The sequence below is a fragment of the Ochotona curzoniae genome, unplaced genomic scaffold (genome assembly GCF_017591425.1).
Source record: "Ochotona curzoniae isolate NIBS_2020 unplaced genomic scaffold, NIBS_Ocur_1.0 scaffold_274, whole genome shotgun sequence".
In the NCBI taxonomy this organism is placed as follows: domain Eukaryota; kingdom Metazoa; phylum Chordata; class Mammalia; order Lagomorpha; family Ochotonidae; genus Ochotona; species Ochotona curzoniae.
Window position 1 is genome coordinate 6797557 of NW_024467101.1, and position 21353 is coordinate 6818909.

Here is a 21353-nt window from a genome sequence, read left to right on the forward strand (position 1 = left end):
TGGTGGTTCTTTCCCCAAGAGGCCGCAATAGCCAGAGCTGAGCCACTCCGAAGATAGGAGCCAGGAGCTTCTTCTGCATCTCCCACGTGGGTGCAGGGTCCCAAGGCTTTGGCCCATCCTTGACTGCTCTCCCAGGCCACAGGTGGTGAGCTGGATGGGAAGTGGAGCTGCTTGGGTTAGGACTGGCACCCATATGGGATCCCGGTGCATTCAAGGTGAGGACTTTAGTTGCTAGACCACGGCGCTGGGCCCAAAATTGAAAATTTTAAAAGCATTTATTTTTGAAAGCTCATTACAGAAGAGAAATCTTCCATCTGGTGGTTCATTCCCAAATGGCCCCAACAAATGAGGCTGGATGGAACCTAAGCCAGGAGCTCCAGCTTGATCTCCCATGTGGGTTGTACTGGCTCACGTACTTGGGTCATCTTCCGCTGCCTTGCCTGGTGCATCAGCAGGCAGCTGGCTTGGATTTGAAGCAGCTGGCATTCACCATGGATGCTGACATCACAGGTGGCGGCTTAACCCACTGCTCCAGGCAGTCCCAAAAGCAGCTTGCTTTTTTTTTTTTTTGATAATCTTTACATAGTTAATTGGGTAAAAAGGTTCAAGGGCTACAGGAAAGTAGATAAGACTAGTATTTTTTCCATATTGTTTCCTTCGTGTTTAAAGGGAGGTATTAAGGGAGAATGCCCACCCAATTTCCCACCCTCCCCAGGTCCCTGATGTAGGGCATGCTCTGAGGTTCTTGCTCAAGTGGTTTTGATAGTTCACCAAGCAGCTTACTTTTTAATGTTTGTCTTGACATGTTTGTTTAAATTTATTTTTATTTAAGGCCAAGAAAGAGAGATCTTCCATGTGTTGGGTTCACTGCCTAAATAGTAGCATAGCCCAAGGACAGGGACCAAACTGAAGCCAGTAGCCTGGAACTCAATCTGGGTCTTCCCATGTGGGTGTCTGGGACCCGGGTGCTTCACCTGCTGTATCTTAGGTACACATTAGCAAAAAGTTGTATCAGAAGCAGAAGAAAGACAGGAAGCAGAGCAGCTGTGACTTGAACTGGCAACTCCAATAGGTGATGCATCTCCCAAGCAGCAGGTTAACCTGCTTTGCTGTGCTGGCACACTCTGGTCATTTTCAAGTTTCAGTTCAGTGTGCATTTGTATTATTGCGTAACTATTACTATCATCAGATTATGAGATAAATATTTCAATCATGAAAGCATAAACCAGCGAAAATGTTTTCTTACTATAGAATTGTGTTACAAAGGTACCAAAACTCATTACTAGTTACGTTGGAGAGGGGGGAAAAGTCAGTCAGTCCTAGAAGAGAGGCTGTCACAGTGTGCACAGTGGGAAGGACAGTGTGGGAGCCAGAGTTGTGAAAGCATGCGTTCACTTCCGAACTGCAGTCTTGGAGGAGAAAGGTCGAAACTATGGTGCGTGCAAAGGTTACTAGCCAAGATACAAGGATAATTGGTCCTACTTAAGAACTGTGCCTCAGGATTATAAAGAAATGGCCGTATGACATCCGAGTGGATGATTAACCTTACCAGCTTGATGCCACCCTTAGGTTTTTTGTTGATTTCCCCAGTGCTTAGGTAAAAAAGAGCGTTAAAACTTGCCTATGCGTTTTGTCTTTTTTTGTTCCCCCTTCCCCCCGAGGTACATCTCCCTGGGTTGAATGTGTTGTAAGGCTTTTGATCTGGTATATAAGCTTGTGCTCAACATAGACATAGAAGTTGGGGACTCTTAGCAGTAACATATGAAGGTCACAATATGACTTTTTGGCAGATACAGCAGCCCCCTCTTTTTTATGGTTTTACTCTATGTGGTTTCAGTTCACCTGCAGTCAGCTGCAGTGTGAAAATATTAAATGGAAAGTTCCAGAAACCATTCTTAAGTTTTGAATATTTCTGTTATATTGTTATGATCTATTTTCTAAATGTTAATCAAATTTTGATACTTTTATTATTTCCCTTTTTAAATATTTATTTATTTTTTTTAATTATAAAGTCAAATCTACAGAGAGAAAGATCTTGTGTCCACTAATTCACTCCCCAAGTAGCTCCAATGGCCAGAGCTGAACTGATCCGAAGCCAGGAGCCAGGGTTTCCGGGGTTTTCCTTTTGGCTTCTGGGTCTCCCACGTGGATGCAGAGTCCAAGGCTTTGGGCTGACCTCAAATGCTTCCCAGGCCACATGCCAGGAGCTGGATGGGAAGTAGAGCAACCTGGACACCAACCACTACCTATGTGGGATTCTGACAGTTGTAAAGCAAGGATTTAGCCACTAGATTATTGTGCTGGTTTGATTTACCCACTGGGGAGGCTTTGAATGTACCTACAGTGGATAGAGAGGGACTGTTGTGTGATGGTATATGGAGGGGGCATTAAGTAAGCAACATAGTGTCTGTTGATCACCGAAATATGTTGTTGGAGAAACTTTAAAAAATTTTTTTTGTTGTTGTTGTTATTATTACTGAAAAATCAGATATACAGAGAGGAAGATCTTTTGTCTGAGGATTCATTCCCCAATTGACCTCTATGACTGCAGCTGCGCCAACCTGAAGCCAGGAGCGTCTTCCAGGCTGTCCTCGACTGCTTTCCCAGGCCACAAGCAGGGAGCTGGATGGGAAGCAGGGCTGCCGGGATTAGAACTGGCGTCCATATGGGATCCCGGGGCATGCAAAGAGAGGACTTTAGCCACTATACTGAGCCGGCCCTGAAGAGACTTTAAAAAAAAAAGTGAAAAATGAGAATGTCTTCCATTGCTGATTCACTACTCATGCCCACAGTAGTGAGGACTGAGCCATGCCAAGGCTGACAATGCTGGATGGAAAGTGAAGCTAGGATTCAAACCTAGGGACTCTGATAGGGGCAAGGGAGTCCCAAGGGGATGTCTTTTCTCTTTTTAGTTTCTTTTTCAATATTATCTACATAGTTGAGAAGGATGCATGCCTGTGTGGGGCTCCCAGTTAAGGTGGGGAGGCCTCGGCATGGAGGAACATGGGTGGGACAGGTGTTTCAGACGTTTTTTCTCCTGTGTCCATGGAGGAAGAGGAGTCCACTCATTACTGTCAGACCACACCCGGGGATGAGGGATTCATCTGATGACAAGACCCCAATGTGAGGAAGAATGTTCCAGGGGTGTTACGCTCAAGCAGTAGTTCTGAGAAGTTGTTGGTTTCCTTGCTCCAGGGTTGAGATGATGCTTCCAAGATCTGTCGGTTTACAAATTCCACCTTAATGCATCCACAGACCCAGGAAGATACTGCAAAGTTTGCCCAGGATTGTCTAGCCTGTTCTGCTCTCTATCCTCTGACAGGCAGTCGATGTCCCTTGCTGGCCTAGATGAACTGGCCAACATGTCCCCAGTATGCACTAACAGGCATCAGTCCTGATACATGTACTGCAAGGTCTGACCACACATGTTGATTTTTCCCTGTGGCCAGGGTGTGTGAGTCCAGTGGTCTAGTCATGGAGTCCCTCAAGCAAACTTGCTTGAGGTGACCTCAGACTTGACTTCTGTGCACTGGATTCAGTCTAACTTGCTCCAACCAGTGCACATACTAGTGGGTGTAGCTGCCCAGCCTAGCCAACCCGCCAGAGACCCAATCCTCATGCAGACCAGTGGGTGCCATGGCCTAGTTGGAGTGACCTCCAGTTGCCCCCATCAGGCCTGCCCAGTTTTTGTGCATTCCACTCTCTGCTGTTGCCTAGCCCATCCCAGCTCACATCCAATGCAGCTCTTATGCACATTAATGGGTACTGTGACTTAGGTCAGTTCGACCCAGCCCTCACATATGCCGACAGGTACTATTGCCTTGTGCAGCCTGGCCTCTTCCCAGCACTGGTTCTTTGCTCACCTGTGATATAGGTACAGTACAGCCTAGCAGGGCAGTGCCTGTAGTTCCCCTACCAGCCCTGCTCCCAGACCTACTCCTCCCATAGCTTTGGCTCTCACATGCATCAGTGTGGGCTGTAGCCCAGCAGGGAACGCTCTAGAATTTCCATACCAGGCCTATTGCAGCCCTGGGTCTTGCATATGCTCGAGAATGCTTCAATCCAGCGACGTATGGCCCACACGACTTGCACCCAGTCCTGGCATTTGCCAGCTATGGCAGCAGCCTAGTCTAGGTGACCCACATCCGTTCTTGCTGTCAGATGTGCAGAGGGTGCAGCAGCCTAGCCGAGCTTGGCCCACCCCAGGTCTATTCCCAGCCCCGGGTCTTGGGTGTACTGGCGAGTGCTTTGACCCAGCACAGCATCAACATGACCCATCCACAGTCTCAGCTCGCAGTGGCAGTTGTTGCAGCCTGGCCCAGCCAAGTGTGCCCTACACCCTGTTGTGGCCCTCCTGCATGCCAAAGGGGCATTGTAACTGCTGCACCAAACACAGTTCTTGAAGAAGGGTAGTTGCTAGCAGTGTGTTCAAAAGATACCCAATCTTCTGCATTTTGTGTGAATTTCCTTAAATGAAAGATTGTTGCACTAAATGTGTGTTAAACATACTGCTTCAATCCTGAGGGAATTCTGCAAAACCATGAAAGGAACCTGCTGTTTATTTAAAAGGAGACCTTGTAAAGATTACAAGGCGATATAAGTTACAAAATCTGAACTTTGGGCATGGGGCAATAGCACAGCGATTTAAAATGTCCTCGCCTTGAACATACCATGACCCCATATGGGTGCTGGTTCTAATCTCAGTGGCCCTGCTTCCCATCCAGCTCCCTGCTTGTGGCCTGGGAAAGCAGTTGAGGACCACCCAAAGTCTTGGATTCCTGTACCTGCATGGGAGACCCGGATGAAGCTCCAGAGTCCTGGCTTTGGATCGGCTAAGCTCTGCCCGTTGTGGCTACTTGGGGTGTGAATCAGTGGATGGAAGATCTTCCTCTCTGTCTTTCCTCCTCTGTGTATCTGACTTTGCAATAAAAATAATCTTTTTAAAAAAAATCTGAACTTTATGGACTCAGCAGTAAAATTGGTGGCCATAAGTTGTTGTCTGGATTTGGCCGTGGGTCTCATCTCATGTTATTAAGTGTGTGACAGAGAAATACCCAGAGTACACTACTGAGACCTAGGGTAGAACTCCCTCTCCATTATCTCAACAGTTATTTTTGGTAAGGAATATTATTAATGCCTTATACAGTTTGCATGATTGTTGGCCATATTTAATTAAATCAGCCATTCCTCCCAGTTGAGATATGTAGGATAAAATTCCTTTTTAAACTGTAGAAATATAATTTAAAGTTACTGTTTTGCAGTTCTTATTAGACAGTCTAGGAAACAGAAAGACAAATCTGAAGACAAAAAAGTTTAATTTTTCTTTTTTACAAAACTTTTAGCTATAAAGCTAAGTATAGCTGTTTCTTTTTTTTTTTAAAGATTTATTTTTATTATTTTTTTATTGGAAAGGCGGATATACAGAGAGGAGAGACAGAGAGGAAGATCTTCCGTCCGATGATTCACTCCCCAAGTGAGTGCAACGGCCATGCTATGCCGATCTGAAGCCAGGAGCCTGGGTCTCCCACGCAGGTGCAGGGTCCCAAGGCACGCAGGTGCCTTTCCCGGGCCACAGGCAGGGAGCTGGAAGGGAAGCGGGGCTGCTGGGATTAGAACTGGCGCCCATATGGGATCCCGGGCGTGCAAGGTGAGGACCTTTAACCACTTGCGCCACCGCGCCGGGCCCAGTATAGCTGTTTCTACAAATGCCAGGAAATAGAAAATAACTCCTCATTTGGTCCCTGTCATTAGAAAATTCGGTGTATAGACAGTCCTGTCCCCAGTGGGCCCAGCCTTGCCCTGCGCTTGTGATCTACCATGGCCTGTCCCTCTGGAGCTGAGGTGTGGGAGAGCGCACACGGGTAGGGGTCTGGTAACCAGCAGGGTCCCAGGCTCAGACCCGGCAAGCTTGGAAGAACTCAACCAGTATCCGTGTCCCTCCAGGCATTGCTTTCTCCTGCTCTAGTCTATGAAATGAATGAATCAGATTGTTTCTAGAAACTACAGCCCACTTTTAATGGGAAATCGGAACACAAGTGAACATAATGGTAGGTTTTTTTTTTTTTTCTAAATGCTCCTAGCAGATTGTCAAAACTTTATAGAGAAGTTTTCTCAATTAATTTTTATTCCAAAGTATCAGGCAGCTCAGAAGACATGTTGGATCAGAAGGCAGAGAATGGGTCTGCCATCAGTTTGAAAAACATTGTGTTCTTTGTATATTAACATGAAGTTGAAACAGTAACCGAGAGAATGTTCCATGCTCATACTCACTCCCCAAATTATGCTGATAGCCAGACCTAGACCAGTCCAAAGCCAGGAGGCTGGAGCTGCATCCAGGTCTAGCACATTTGGTGGTAGGGCCCAGGTACTTGGGACATCTTTCACTGCCTTCCCAGACGCAGGGATTCAGCCTGCTGCACCACAGCACTGGCCCCAAACTTGGTTTTTTTGTTTGATTTTTCCCTCCCCCCACCCCCTTTTTTGAAGATTTATTTATTTTTATTACTAAGTCAGATATATATAGAGGAGGAGAGACAGGAAGATCTTCCATCTGTCCGATGATTCACTCCCCAAGTGAGCGCAATGGCTGGTGCTGTGCGAATCCGAAGCCAGGAGCCGGGAGCCTCCTCCAGGTCTGCCGCAGGGGTGCAGGGTCCCAAAGCATCGGCCCATCCTCGACTGCTTTTCCAGTCCACAAGCGGGGAGCTGGATGGGAAGTTGAGCTGCCGGGATAAGAACCGGCGCCCATATGGGATCCTGGCACATGCAAGGCGAGGACTTTAGCCACTAGGCCATGGTGCCGGGCCCTTCCCTTTCTTTCCCTTTTGAAGTACCCTCATTACAATTATCCCATCCCATGATGCAAGAGGGATCCAGGTGAAAATTTTATCATGTTAATTCAAGAAAAATTTTGCTGGGAACATTGATGATCAGCTGTTGAGACATAAGTAAATGTAGCTGATAGAGAAATATTTAAGACTACTACTGCACATCTGGAATGCTAGAACTTTCAGCTCGTAAGATTGTAGGAACAAGAGAGTTTGTCTTGATAAGTTTCTGCAAATGTTTATTATACAACTCACTTTGTGGGGCATGAGGCAGTTATAAAGAATTATAGTGGTACATGTCCATTGCAGCAAAAAGACTGTCAGGGACCCCCAGTGGCAGAGCCCCCCTCCTGATCTGGAGGTGGCCCACCGCTGTGGTGGTGGGGCTGGGGGTTCCTCATATCTGATCTCAGCCTCATGCTCCATTTCCTCCTCCTTTTTTTATTCTAAATTCTTATTTATTTTCATTTTATTTGAAAGGCCTGAAGACAGAGAAATAACCATTTGCTGGTCCAATCCTCCAAATGCCTCCTGCCAAAGCCTCCTGTCCCGCAGGTGGCAGGGACCCAACTACTTCCAGTCCTGCTGCCTCCCAGGGCTACAGTAGCAGGAAGCAAGAAGCAGAGTTCAAAGCTGAACCCAGGAACTCTTAAGATTCAGGCATCTCAGCAGCTGTGCAAAGGGGTTGTTTTCTTCCCAGTCCATTCAGTGCACTGGCATTCTTGACTCAGAACCTTTTAAAAAATTCATTTTTTGCACTTGCTTCCTTTCTCTTTTTTTTCTTTCTCTTTTGTTCAGTTTTCGAGTGACAGGGACAGAGAGAGAGAGAGAGAGAGAGAGAGAGAGAGAGACAGTGGTCTCTCTCCCATTCACTGGGTCACTCCCCAAATATCCACAATAGTCAGGGCTTTGGTCACAGCGCTTGGATCATCCTGTGCTGGCTCCTAGAGTGTGTGTGTTAGCAGGAAGCTGTATCGGAAGTGCAGAGTAGCTGAGACAGGAAGTGGGCACTCCCGCGTTGGATGCGAGTGTTCCTACGCAGCAGGGTGCTGTGCCTCAGCACCCACTCCTTGACTTAAAACCTTTAAAAGAGAATCTGTTGAGGCAGAGGGACAGTGGAATGACTCACTCCTGAGCTTGTTTGGCACACCTTCCCCATTTAAAAATCCTAACCAAGGAAAATGGAACATGGCTGAAGCAGTGACTTTTGGCACTCTGGCAGGATATTTTGGACCTCTCACCAAGGACACGTTCTTAGAGAAACAGATGGGGCAGAGTGAAAAATCTCAGCAGTCTTTCCAGGGGCTAGAGCCAGTGGGGTTCAGTCGTAGCAGCTCACCGGAGACCTTGGGAAGTCGAGGAGTCTGTATGTAGCCGACCCAAGCTCAGCTGTCATTTTCCAGACTTCTGCACTCCCTATGAAAAGTCGCCCCAGATGACTTGCTGGACCCTCTCAGAGTTCTAGTGTTTTTTTCCCTCCTTAGGGATAACCAGAATGAGAATGGTAATGAATGATAGAAGCCTCTGCTTGTGCACCACCCTCCGCTGGCGTGGTCTGGCGAGGAGGCTCCGTTGTGCCCACCCACCCGTGAGGCTGCTGTCAGCACCTGCGGCCAGGAGGCGAAAGCCTGAGGCGGCAACACAACTCTGATCCCTCATCCTGTCATCTTTCGTTCTAGCGTTGGGCCTTTTCCACAAAGCAGGAACATGGAAGAGTATATTAAATAATATCTAGTCACTCACCTCACTGTCATCCTGAGAACTAGAAAAGCAAGAAAGCAGTAGCAAATGCAGCTATGTGTAATTATTTTCTCAACATTTTATCCTGAAATGACTTCAGACTTAACAAAAGTGGCAAGAACAGTCCAAGTAATCCCCCACACACATACCTCACTTGTTAACATTTTACCACATTGCGTATTTTTCCTGAGTGATTTTAAAACATGGTTACAAGCATGATGTCTAAATACTCCAACGTGTATTTCCTAACAAAGACGGTGTGTTACCTGGCCAGAGTACATTCATCGGAACCAGGAAATTAACTCTGCTCCAAGTGCTATTATCTAATCTACAGATCATATTCATGGCTGGCTAATGGTCCCACTGCTATTTTTTTCCTCACAAAAGAAAAAGGGAAAAAAACCCACTTTTTTTCTGGGAGGGGGAGGGGCTTGCGGTGTAGCGAGCTTACAACCCAGCACTTGCAACGCCTGCATTCCGTGTGAGAATGCTCGTTCAGTCCCTGACTGGTGCAGCTTCTTACAGCGTAGGCCCTTGCCACCAGTGTGGGAAATGCAATTGCAGTTCTAGGCTCCTGGTTTGGCCCTTTGGCCTGTCCTCCTTTCAGCTAGAATGGACATTTGGAGAATGAACCCGCAGGTGAAAAACTTGTCTGTCTCTGTCTCTTCCAAGTAGATGAAAATAAACATTTTTTAAAATAAAATGCAATGTAAATGTAAGATCACTTGTCACATGCAGTTATGTATTTCATTCATCATCTTTATTCTGAGAAAGGTTTTTTTGTTTTGCTTTGTTTTTAAGATTTATTTTTATTAGAAAAGCAGATAGAGGGCCTGGTGCAGTGGTCTAGCGGCTAAAAGTCCTCGTGATGTGAATGCGCCAGGATTCCGTATGGACACCAATTCTTTTTTTTTTTTTTTTAAAGATTTATTTTATTTTTATTGGAAAGGCGGATATACAGAGAGGAGAGACAGAGAGGAAGATCTTCCGTCCGATGATTCACTCCCCAAGGGAGCGCAACGGCCGATGCTATGCCGATCCAAAGCCAAGATCCAGGAACTTCTTCTGGGTCTCCCACACGGGCGCAAGAGTCCCAAAGCTTTGGGCCGTCCTCGACTCCCGGGCCACAGGCAGGGAGCTGGAAGGGAAGCAGGGCCGCCGGGATTAGAACCGGTACCCATATGGGATTCCGGGCGTGCAAGGTGAAGGACCTTAAATACTGCGCCATCGCGCCAGGCCCATGGACACCAATTCTAATTCCAACTCCCTGCTTGTGGCCTGGGAAAGCAGTCGAGGATGGCCCACAGCCTTGGAACCCTGCACCCGTGTGGCAGACCTGGAGGAGGCTCCTGGCTCCTGGCTTCTGATGGGCATGGCATCGGCCGTTGCACCCACTTGTGAAGTGAATCAGTGGACAGAAGATCTTCCTTTTTGTCTCTTCTCTCTGTATATCTGATTTTGTAATAAAAATAAATAGGGCCTGGCATGATAGCATAGTGGTTAAGGTCCTCTCCTTGAACATGCTGGGATCCCATATGGGCCCTGCTTCTAATTCTGGCGGTCCTGCTTCCCATCTAGCCCCCTGCCTGTGGCCTGGGAAAGGGAAATAGTTGAACACGGCCCAAAGCCTTGGGTCCCTGCGCCCGTGTGGGAGACCTAGAAGATGCTCCTGGCTCCTGGCTTTGGATTCGCTCAGCTCCAGCCATTGTGGCCACTTGGGGAGTGAACCGTCAGACAGAAGATCTTCCTCTCTGTTTCTCCGCTCTGTACATTCGTCTTTCCAATAAAAATAAATAAATCCTTAAAGGGAAAAAAAAAAAAAGAATGGCTGATATACGAAAGAAAACCCTTCCACCTCTGTTTCACTCCCCAAGTGTCCTCAGTGGCCGGAGCTGAACCGATCCAAAACCAGGAGCCAGGAGCTTCTGGGTCTCCCACGCGGGGGCCGGATCCCAAGGCTTTAGACCATCCCATGGTTCTCTGGGAAAGTTTTTTAGCTTCCATTCTTTTAAGCAGTGTAGGTCATTTTGTAGCATTTCTTTATTGGCTCGTCTCTGCTTGCTTGTGCATTTTGGGGCAAGAGTGCCACAGAAGTGAAATTAGTTCTCTTTAGTGCGTCCTGTGCCAGGTGCTTCATTCTTTGGGAGAGGGTTTAGTCCCATTGGTTTGGGTAGTTGGAGTGGGGTCTGGTGGGTTTTGCTCCGCTCTGAAGTTTTCCCCTTTGTGATTAATGTGCATCCTCTGGGGGGAGAGATTGAGACAATGTAAATGTTTCTCTTTGAAATATTTGGCCTCTAGTTTTAATATCTTCTAATGGTACTTGCTTGAGATCATTGCTAATTTGGTAATTTCTGAGTGGTGTTTTTCTATTCCCATCATTCCTTCTATGGTAAAAGCTTTCTCAGGAGCCGGTATAACGTCATAGTGCTGTAATCCTCCGCCTGAGGCGCCAGGTTCCTACAGGATACCCAGTTGGAGTTCGAGTTGCTCCTCTTCTGATCCAGCTCCCTGCTTGGTCTGGGATAGCAGAGGAGCAGGGTTCAAGGCCTTGGGACACTAAACTCACATGGGAGACCCAGAAGAAACTCCTGGCTCCTGGCTTCAGGTCAGCCTAGCTTCAGTTGTTGTGGCTATTTGAGGAGTGAAACGGTGATAAAAAATCTCTTGTCTCTGCCTTGCTTTCTCTGTTGACTCTGACTAGATTCTTTTTAAGGCAGAAAGGATGTTAGCTTTAAAAAAAAAAAAAAAGGAGCTTTATCTTCTCCCATTTACAAAAAAAGTTCCGTGTGCTTTCCTGCTAGAATCTGTGCAGTACACCTTTTCCCTCCAAGTATAGTGGGTGCTTGTTTATGACTTCGTGTTCTGTGAACCAGTTACACTTCAACAGAATAGGAAAGAATGCTTGTGTTCTGTGTCTGACTCTTCACTTCTCTTCCCTCAGTTCCTCACATGACTAGGTTTTTTCTGTGTCTGTCTGTATTTGCCACTGCCAGTGTCTTCCTTCCCACTTCCCTTCTTGGGTTCTTCTTCTCTCTTTTTCTTTTAAAGAGAGAAGAGACAGAGATCTTCCATCTACTAGTTCTCTCCCCAAAGGGCCACAGTGGCCATAGTGGATGGAGCTGAGCCAGTCCGAAGCTAGGAGCCAGGAGCTTCTTCCGGGTCTGCCACACGGGTGCAGGGGCCCAAGGGCTTGAGCCATCTGCTGCTGTTTTCCAAGGCCATTAGCAAGGACCTTCATAAATAGTGGAGCAACTGAGACACAAACCAGAGCCCAATGGGGTAGGTTGGCACCACAAGTGGAGGCTTAGCTTACTATACCACGATGCCAGCCTTTTGAGCTCTGTTTTTACAACTGAAGTTTCCAATCAGTGTAGAAATAGCAGTTAAACCTTTGGAGAGGGGAGAAGTGACTCAGAAGGAAAGTTTAATATAAAGCATCCATCATTGGTTAGTCATAGACCCCTAGCCAAGTTGAGCAGCCTCAGTCCAAAAAGCTGAAATCTTTCAAAATCTGAATCTGTGGATTGTTGACATGGCAGCACAAGCAGAAGTTGCCGCAGCTGATCTCATGTGGCAAGGAACCATCAAAACTAGGGCGTGTTAGGAAGCAGGTATTGTGGCATCGTAGATAAGCTGCTGCTTGGGACACCTGCATCCTGTGCCAGAGTGCTGGGATAGCCCCACTTCTTCTGATCCCACTCCCCCTGATGCGGATCCTGGCAGGAACCAGTGATTGCTCGAGTATTTGAGCCTGTGTTACTCATGTGGACCAACTGGCTCCTGGCTTTGGCCTGATCCAGTCGCAGCTGTTACAGGCAGTTGGAGAGTAAACCAGCAGGTAAGGGATTTCCCTCTTCCCTCTCACTCTGCCTTTGCTTATCAAGTAGAAAACAAACTTTTTTAAAAAGAAAGGCATTCCAAGGGCCTTGTGGCATAGTGGGCTAGATGTACACCTGCCGTGACAGTGTCCCATGAGAATACTGGTATGAGTCCCGGCTATTCCATTTCCAATGGATCTCCCTGCTAATGTGCTTGAGAAAGCAGAAGTACTCGGGCCTGTGCTACCCATGTGGGAGAAGGAATGGGATTCTAGGCCCTTAGGTCTGGCTGTTGAAACCATTTGGGGTGGGAACCAGCCAGTTTGGAAAATCAGTCTCTTTCTTCCCCTGTCTCTGTAATTCTGCCTTTCAAATAGATAAATCTTAAAAGCGCATTTCTGAAAATTCTGTATAAAAATATCTCGAGGCTATAATATGTATATATAAATAGTCATGGATTTCATGTTTAGACTTAGGCCCCAAAGGCACTGCAGTGATTATACATATATGTAAAAATCTGAAACACTTTAGGTTCTAAACATTTTAGACAGGGGATGTTGGAGCTTGTGGTACCCTACCATCCTGAGGCTGAAGGGCATGGCATTGCCCAGTCGTGTTTTTCTGAGTTTCATCAGTAGAAAGAAACCAGTTGCCACTGATGATGCTTGCCCTTTTCCTTCAGTGAAGGGTAATGGGAAGAAAATGACCAATCTAAGAGGTTTGGGGGAGAACGGATTTATAATATCCAAGATGGCTAAGGAGGACTTAAGATTCTCATACATCCCATCTCTTAATATTTTCCTCCCAAGTGAAATAAACATGACATTGCAGCAATTTATCTCTTCTTTCAGAAGGCATTTACCAGGGTTGTTTTGGTTTGGTTTGGGTTTTTGCAATACAGGTTGACACTTTTGGGTCAATTATCCTTCCAAAAAAAAACTTGGTTTTTCAAGCTCAAGTTCTAGAAATTTGACTATACTTAAAGATGGGGTTTCCTTTACATCCCAATCCTTGTGACTGCCCTCACATTCCTGGGGTCACAGAGAAGACTGTTGGGAAAATTTACATTTACAGTCACAGATGTCTCTGAGTCCTCCATAACGTCTGGATTTTTCTGTTTTTGTTTTTATTTTGCTGTAGGAGAACCTCCTGAGACAGTCCAGCAAAGAACTTTTATGTACAGACCTCCTGGGAGATTTTCTTAGGAATAAAGGTATCTGTTTGCCTGAAATCTAACAAGATTGTTGTTTTTGTTTGTTTTTTATCCTTTACTTCACACGTTTTTATAGTTCAGTACTGATTTTACATGGAAAAAATAAAAGGGTTATAGGACACTGCCTTGCAAGACGGACTCAACTGTATCAGCTGTGAATGTATTCGGATCCATCTATTACTGTTACTGAAAACTGTTACTGATAGGTAGGCCTTACTTCTACGTCATCATCGTCGTCATTATTACTTCTGAGCGAGATCTGATCGACTGCCTCACTGCCCAAGTGTCCACACCAGCAGCCGGGGCAGGCCGAAGCCGGGGGGTTGAGCCCAGTTGTGTCTGCCACGTGAGTAGCAGGAATCCAGTTGCTAGAGTCAGCTGCTTGAGACTAGCTGTGAAGCCAGGCACTTCAGTATGATACATGATGCGGGCGTCTTAACTGGCATCTAAACTGCTAGTCAGAGCACACACCCCTAGTGCTTTATTTTTGACAATAGTTCATGTTTCTTTTCAAAATCTTTATGTATATGTATTTATTTAAAAGGCAGAATTGAAGAGAGAGGGAAAGACAGAAAAAGAATCTTCCATCTACAGATTCACTCTTCAAATGGCCGCAGCAGCCAGAGCTGGGGTACTCCAAAGCCAGGAGCCAGGAGGTTTTTCTGGTGTCCTACATGATTGCAAGGGCCCAAGCAATTGGGCCATCTTTCACTGCTTTCCCAGGTACATTAGCAGAGAGCTGGATCAGAAGGGGAGCAGTTGGAATTCAAACCAGTGCTCATGTGGGCTGCCAGTACTGCAGGCGACAACTCTACCCATTACAGCACAGTGCCAGTCCCCATTAGCTTGTCACTGAGTTATTTTGTAATGTATTCCTCAGCACTGACAGTATGTTGAACCCTTATTGTTGATGTGAAATCTTTGAGTTTGTATGATTGCATACATGTTTACCTTGTTGGAATCCTTAACTGGGACAGAAGAGTCCCACCACAGTAGCTTAACACACATGGCAATGCATCTTGTTCTTTTTTTTTTTTTTTTTTCTTATTTTAAGATTTATTTATTTTTATTGGAAAGTCAGATATACAGAGAGGAGGAGAGACAGAGAGGAAGATCTTCCGTCTGATGATTCATTCCCCATGTGACCGCTACGGCCGGAGCTGAGCCAATACGAAGCCAGAAGCCAGGAACTTCTTCTGGGTCTCCCACACGGGTGCAGGGTCCCAAAGCTTTGTGCTGTTGTCGACTGCTTTCCCAGGCCACAAGCAGGGAGCTGGATGGGAAGCAGGCCGGCTGAGATTAGAACCGGCGCCCACATGGGATCCCTGCGCATGCAAGGCGAGGACTTTAGCCACTAGGACACCGCGCTGTGCCCAGTTTTTCCTTTGCCAAGAGCGAATTTATCTGTGAGTTACCTAAATTCAAATAATGTTTTAAAATGGAAGCTTCTTAAGACTCTGAGTTATACCTCTGTCTCCAAATTGTATCTAATTGTCCAGCTTCCATGCATGAACGTTGAGTAAGGTTTAGATGAAGGTCTTTGTGATAAGCACAAAACCAGTGGTATTGCCCTGTAATTTTGCAATTGTATTTCAATGGTGTCTTTTTAGATGGTGCCATGTGTTGTGTGATAAAGTGAAATATCTGGTTTTTATGTTAAATGATTACTGATTTGAGAATTCTGTTTCTTTATGCAGAAGGAAATGTACAGATTGTAAATGAAACTCTGCTAAAATCCACGGAAGTGCAAGGTATGAAGGTCAGTGGGACTGAGACGGATAACGATGATGGACACGAGAACGGCCATGTGAGTAAAGGTCTGTCAGCTGGGTACAGGAAAGACCCAGAAGTAGACAGAGTCCTGACCAGTGGTGAGGTTTCAGAAACCAGCACATTAAGTTCCCTAAAGCTTTTAAATCTTATGGACCCTGGAGTAACAGAAGCAACCACTAAAGAAAAAGAATGTGGAGAATTAAAAACTTGTCCTTCTCAGTTACCAGGAAACAGTTCCATTTCCCAAGTGGACAGTGAGAAGGAAGAGTTGCGTATGTCACACCTTGTCTGTGAAGCAGATGACAATCATCAGCAGGTTCTTAGCCGCCCTCGTGAAAAACACAGTTCTGTACATGCCAATCTCCCCGTCACAAGAAACACGGTAGCTATAGAGTCCTCAGAGGAAAATTCAGATGTGCCGTATGTCTCAAATTCGACTGGGCTAGAATCCAGAATGTCCTTAGAAGAATATAGTTTTGAAAATGATGGTTTGCTGAAGGGATCTGCTGAGAAGACAGACAATTCCCACTTGGGTGAAGGTGACCCAAGCAAGAACTTGACTTCCAAAGAAGAGAACGGAGCACAGCTTTTGACTCCTGTTGGTGAACGAGGGGAACTGCTCGTTGTTAATGGCGAACAGCCAACAAAGGGTACCAGTGAGTGTTGTTCAGATGAGAAAGAAACTGATGGTTCTCCAAAGGAAAATGTCCCCAAGAGCCATTGCATTCAAGGCAGTCTCCATACAGAGAGCTCTGTGTCTGCAGGGCCCAGTTGTTGTACTGAAACTGTGGAACTAGCAATTCAAAATAATAAAAATCTGAAACTTGTCTCAGATAGTCAAAGCAATTTGACAAATCCTGAGGATCACAGAGAAACTTTGACTGCTGTGAGCCACCTAGGCGGACACACTCAACCAAGTAGTTATTCCTCACTGCAGACCGAGGAACCAAAATGGACAGCCACTGCAGAACCAGATGTGTTACAAGGAAAGGTTTGTAGTAGTAGAGACTCGAACTCCTTAGTTAGTGTCCAGAGAAATCTGAGTAGCGACGCTCTTGTAAATGAAGTAGCATATGATGATTTTCAGTGTGAAAGAAAATCACCTGTGAGTTCAATGCCAGAGGATCAGGGAAGATCTATACCTAATGACCTGTCCAAATCCATGAAAGGTGCTGCTGCTCGGTTACCAACATTTCCAGAGCTTGGTTACAAAACTAAGTCAAAAACTGTACAGAGCTCACAGGGTGACAGTCGTCCGTGTGTAGATGAACAGGGCATTCCCTGTGAGAGAAATAAACGTTCTTGTACCAATGAACTGACTGTAAACGAAGTAGAAAGTGAATGTGTTTCTAATCAACAAGTGTCCCTTAATTCTCAAGACCACACAGAGCTGCCAGCAGTCTCTGTCCTAAACAAAAGCAGAGAGATGCCTTTCCCAGCACGTGAAGGTGCCCAGCAAAGCCACCAGCCTCCGTTAGAGGCTCGAGCAGACATCGCTACTGAGTCTCAGACCGTCCCCCTGAAGACAAAAGTGAACCATCTCTCTCCACCAGGTCATGAAACCTGTGGTGCCTCATCAAACAGTTCCACCCTAAACATCAAAGCAGGAAACCTCAAAAATGAGAGAGAAACAGCTGATTCAGGAACCGAAGATGTACATTCCAGGCCTCTGTCCAATAAGAAGGCATCTTCTTCGCCTCAACAGGTTACGGAGTGTGAGAAGGTTCAGTTTCCACATACCCACAGTGGCCTTTGCGTAAAAGAAAGTGTGCCAGAAGAGGACACATGTCTTGCCTGTGCTGCTTTTGAGTCTGGAAAAATCACCCTGGACGTTGGTGACTTTAAAGCAACAAAACGCAAAAACGCTTTTCAATACACTGATCATCACTCCCAGGGAAGAGAAGGTGCTGTGGAAAGTAGCGCTTGTAAAGTGAGGTCCACCTCAGAGGAAGGAGAATGTGCTGGGGTGCAAACTAAAGACAACTTTCCTGAAGAGAAATCCAGAAACAAAATGGCAGCAGGGATGTTAAGTAATGGATTGTCAAACAAAACCTCCATTCGCATCAAACCCAGTAAGGAAAGGGTAGAAAGAAAGGAACCAGAGGTACTGAGACATTCTGCGTCTTGTAACTGTAACATCTCTGATTGTGCTCCACAGGGACTGAACCGATCTGCAGACATTCCAAGCCCTGAGAGATTGTCGCACCAGGCTCCCACTGTTACCTTCTCCAGTTGTAAAAATGTGAACCCAGCAGCTGAAGCTCTCCGTCATGAGGCAGATGAAGTCCTTGATCGGCAGAGTAACCAAAACAGGTCAGGGAGACAGAGATGCAAAGATAAACCAGCCAAGGACCTAGCAGACAGTGACCGGAGGGAGGCCGGCTCAGATCCTGATGTGGAAAGACATGACAACCCACCAGAACAACCGGTCAGTCCAGAAAGTACTAACCCACTCTCTTGTTTTCCAAAGCAAGACACTCTAGAGGGAGTTCTGGAAAGCGTTTCTGCTTGTGAGGAGTCCACACAAAACATGGCAGATGTTGTCTACACAGACCACGCTAATGAGGCCACACAAGGCACACTGGGCGTGAAACTGTCTAGCACACTTGATAGTGTTGAAAGGCAAGGTAGACTGGCATTCCAAGAAACCTTACAGAGTACCTTGTCTCAGACAGATGGTGCGTGTATAGGAACATCCGACCAGGACTCAGGTTTCCCAAATGCTGTTGCTGCTGCTACAGTGGGATCTCTTGGAATAAAAACGTCATGCGAAGAGAAACTTTGCCAGTGTTTAAAATGCTGTGAGGCGCAGCAGTGTCCAGACTCTTGTGAGAAATTGGATAGAATAGACACGTCTGTAAATGTTTGTCACGAACAGCAAAGTGAAAGAGCATCTCAGAAAGAAACACAAAGAGTGACGGAGGGATCACAAATAGAGGTGAGTTTTCAATTTGACAAGGAAAATACCTCTGAAATTTCCTCGAGAGAATTGTCTCCTGAAGGCCAACATGAGAACTGTGTCTCTGTAGGGAGCCCAGAATCCATAAAGATAACTACACCTCTGTGTGTGTCTGCTCAAGAAAATTCAGAAGCAAATGTTAACAGTGAAGAAGCTGACCTGAAAGACATTCTTAAGCCAGAAGATGAGGAAAACCAGAAGGTCTGCACAGCCCTGCAAGAGGCAAAGGAAGGCCTCCCCAGGGGTGGGAGTCACTGTAGTGAGCGAGACGGCACACACATCAGCCTGGAGAAGAATGCTGGCAGAGAGTGTCCTAGACATTTGCCTGTGACAGCGCAAACGGAAGCTAACAAAGAAACTGAAGAACATCAGAGTAAACCGCGGGGTCGCTTAACTGCTGGGGAGGAGTCTGGGATGAGTACCAGAAAACGTGTTGGGGTTGGCGGCGGTGCTATGCACAAGGCCTTTCGGACCTGTACATGCCGGAAGAGGCCTGGTGATGCTGGCAAACAACAAATTAAGGCCCTGTCGGGCTGTGTGCGGCAGAAGGAAGAGGAGCATAGCCGCCAGAAAGAAGCCTTAGAACCATGCTCATCATCTGCTGCTTCCGCAAATGAGGCACAAGACAGAAACCAGCCCGAGGCCAACCAAGACAGGGATGCCTTGACAAAAGTTGTCAGCAGAGCAGAGCCGGCCAAGGGTGACACTGCTGCACAGATTCAGAAGTTGAAAGGCCCAGAGGAGGAAAGCTTACGTCATCCAGTGCAGGACACTGAGTTGAGCACAGGCCCTTGCCTCCCTGGTGACCCCCAGAGAGTGCAAGATCCCAGTGCTGCTGGGTGTGATCAGCTACGCGGTGCCTTTGGGAGCACATCCCGTGAGAAAGGGATGCTTCCAGTGAAGAAGCAGCCCCATCGAACGTGTAAGAAAGTATCTTTTCAAGAGCCAGTCGTTGTGGGGAGAAAGATCAGTAAAGCAAGAAGTTCTGCCTTACTAAAGGGTTCCTCTGATCCCATCCCCACAAAAGCCTACAGACTTCTCAGTTCCTGCGCTGTGTCTGTACCGATGCGATCAGAACCTGACCCCGTTCCTCCCCAGAGCTTGGTGAGTCACATACCAAAGCGGAAGGCTACTCCGTGCCATCCCTTGAGGAGCCTGAATTTTAGGAAGCCTACCAAAGAATCAGCTTTACTAAACAAGCTGTCCGTCCTTGCCTCCAGACTTGTGCCAGCCACGAAGCCCCAGAAACTTACACGGTATCGGCGATGCTCCTTTGAGCTTCTTCCAAGCGCCAAAAGCTACAAGCGGCCCCGATACAAAAGGCTCCTGGATGGCTTTTCCTGCAATACAATGCCGCTGAATGTGTATCTCGCAGCTGGTGCGTGGGATAAGAGGCCCAGCAGTAAGTCCTTGGCACTTTATTCTCTCGATTCCATGAAAATGAGCTTCATAGATGTGAGCCACGAGATGCCATCGCTGCTGTTTGGCTCCAAAATCTTCCCAGTATCCTTCCACTCAGACTGCATGGCTGAGTCCTCAAGGACTTTCCCGGAGCACTGTGCTCCAGCCAGGCTCACCTCAGGAGCGGCTGTCCATTGCCCGTCGCCACCTCCCAAGTGGGCCTTTTCTCTGTTCTTGTCCCACAGTTGCCCTGGGACAGCCATGTTCAGGGACGACACTGGCCTCCACGGTCAGGCACACACTCAGGCTCCTCCACAGTCTCCATCTCCTCCCCAGGACTACAGAGGGACTGCCCTAGTCAAGACCAGTGCAGACTGCTCTGTCCTTGGCCTTCACACGCTCCTAGCACTTTGTTCCCCAGGATGTTACCGAATCTGGACCAAAAAACGGAGCTTCTCCAGTCACATGCCGACTGTGCAGAGGTTCTTCATGACCCAGTTTACACAGGGCTTGAAGGGGTTGCGGTCCCCAGCCTCCATAGCCAACAAAGTCTTCTGCTCCCTGCCCTACTCAGTGGGCAGGGTGCTATCCATCTGGAGCCAGCACGGACCTTCTGCCTGCTCCTTGGAAATCTCTGCTCTTCATCCCACTCCCAGCCAGGAGCTCCTGAATCTGGACACCACAAACAGGTAAGAAAATAAAACCTGTCTCCAGTCTCGTGCAAATGCCCCTGCTATCGTTCTGTTTGTATGTCTGCATTTTCTGTTTTACCTTGCTAGCCCGCTGCTGAGCAAATGCAACAACATTCTTTTCTAAAAATAGTTTGCTTAGCTGATTTATCAAAGAGGCAGAAAGACAGAAAGATCTCTCATCTGTCTGCTGGTTCCTTCCCCAAAGCTGGCAAAGAGCCTGGGTTGAGTCCCCCGGAAGCTGGAAGCCAGGAACTCCATCTGGGTCTCCCGTGCGGATACTAGGGACCCAGCTAGGTATGTGAACACATGCTGCCTCCCAGGTGCACGTTAGCTGGGAGCTGAAGTCGGGAGCAGAACATGGACTGCAGTACAGACTGAGGGTATCCCGAGCGGTCTCCTGGCTTGTACCAAACCCCTGCCCTGCAATGGTAATTCTTAAATGTGGACCATGTCGGTCCTCTCCCACTGATATTCCAGCAGGATCTACTCTTCTGTTTTGTACTATGCTTTTTCTCTCCATTTCATTCTTTGTACTGTCAAGTCTTCTGAATGTCTTTTCTTGCTCCCCCACCCCCACTTTGAAAGAAACAAGTACCCATTAAAAGCCTAAGACTGAAAGTAATTATACCTTGTTCACAAAGCATTATATATCCATTATGTAATTCAGTATTTGATGTATGAAAAATATTGAATATTGTGTAACTGCAACTAAATCTAGCTTATGAACATCTGCCTTTTAAATTTATTTATTTGTTTTATTAATTTTTTTATTGGAAAGTCAGATATAGAGAGAAGCTCTTCCGTTTGCTGATTCACTCCCCAAGCGGCTGCAATAGCCGGAGCTGTGCCAATTCAAAGCCAGGAGCCCAAAACCTCTTCCGGGTCTCCCATGTGGGTGATATAGTCTCAAGGCTTTAGGCCTCCTCCGCT

The 21353-nt window shown here is 46.8% G+C and overlaps 1 protein-coding gene across 2 annotated transcripts in view; it reads left to right on the forward strand.

The window, feature by feature from the left end:
- Positions 1–21353, forward strand: part of PRR14L (proline rich 14 like) — a 51351-nt gene that overhangs the window by 16083 nt on the left and 13915 nt on the right. The window contains exons 3-6 of one of the 2 annotated variants that reach the window (XM_041003939.1): positions 13526–13598; positions 15296–15405; positions 17530–18400; positions 18464–20420. In XM_041003939.1, coding sequence (XP_040859873.1) covers positions 13526–13598; positions 15296–15405; positions 17530–18400; positions 18464–20420 — 3011 coding nt within the window. Of the gene's footprint in view, positions 1–13525; positions 13599–15295; positions 18401–18463; positions 20421–20628; positions 21231–21353 lie in introns of those variants that run through there. The other variant, XM_041003938.1, reaches the window with a different exon arrangement.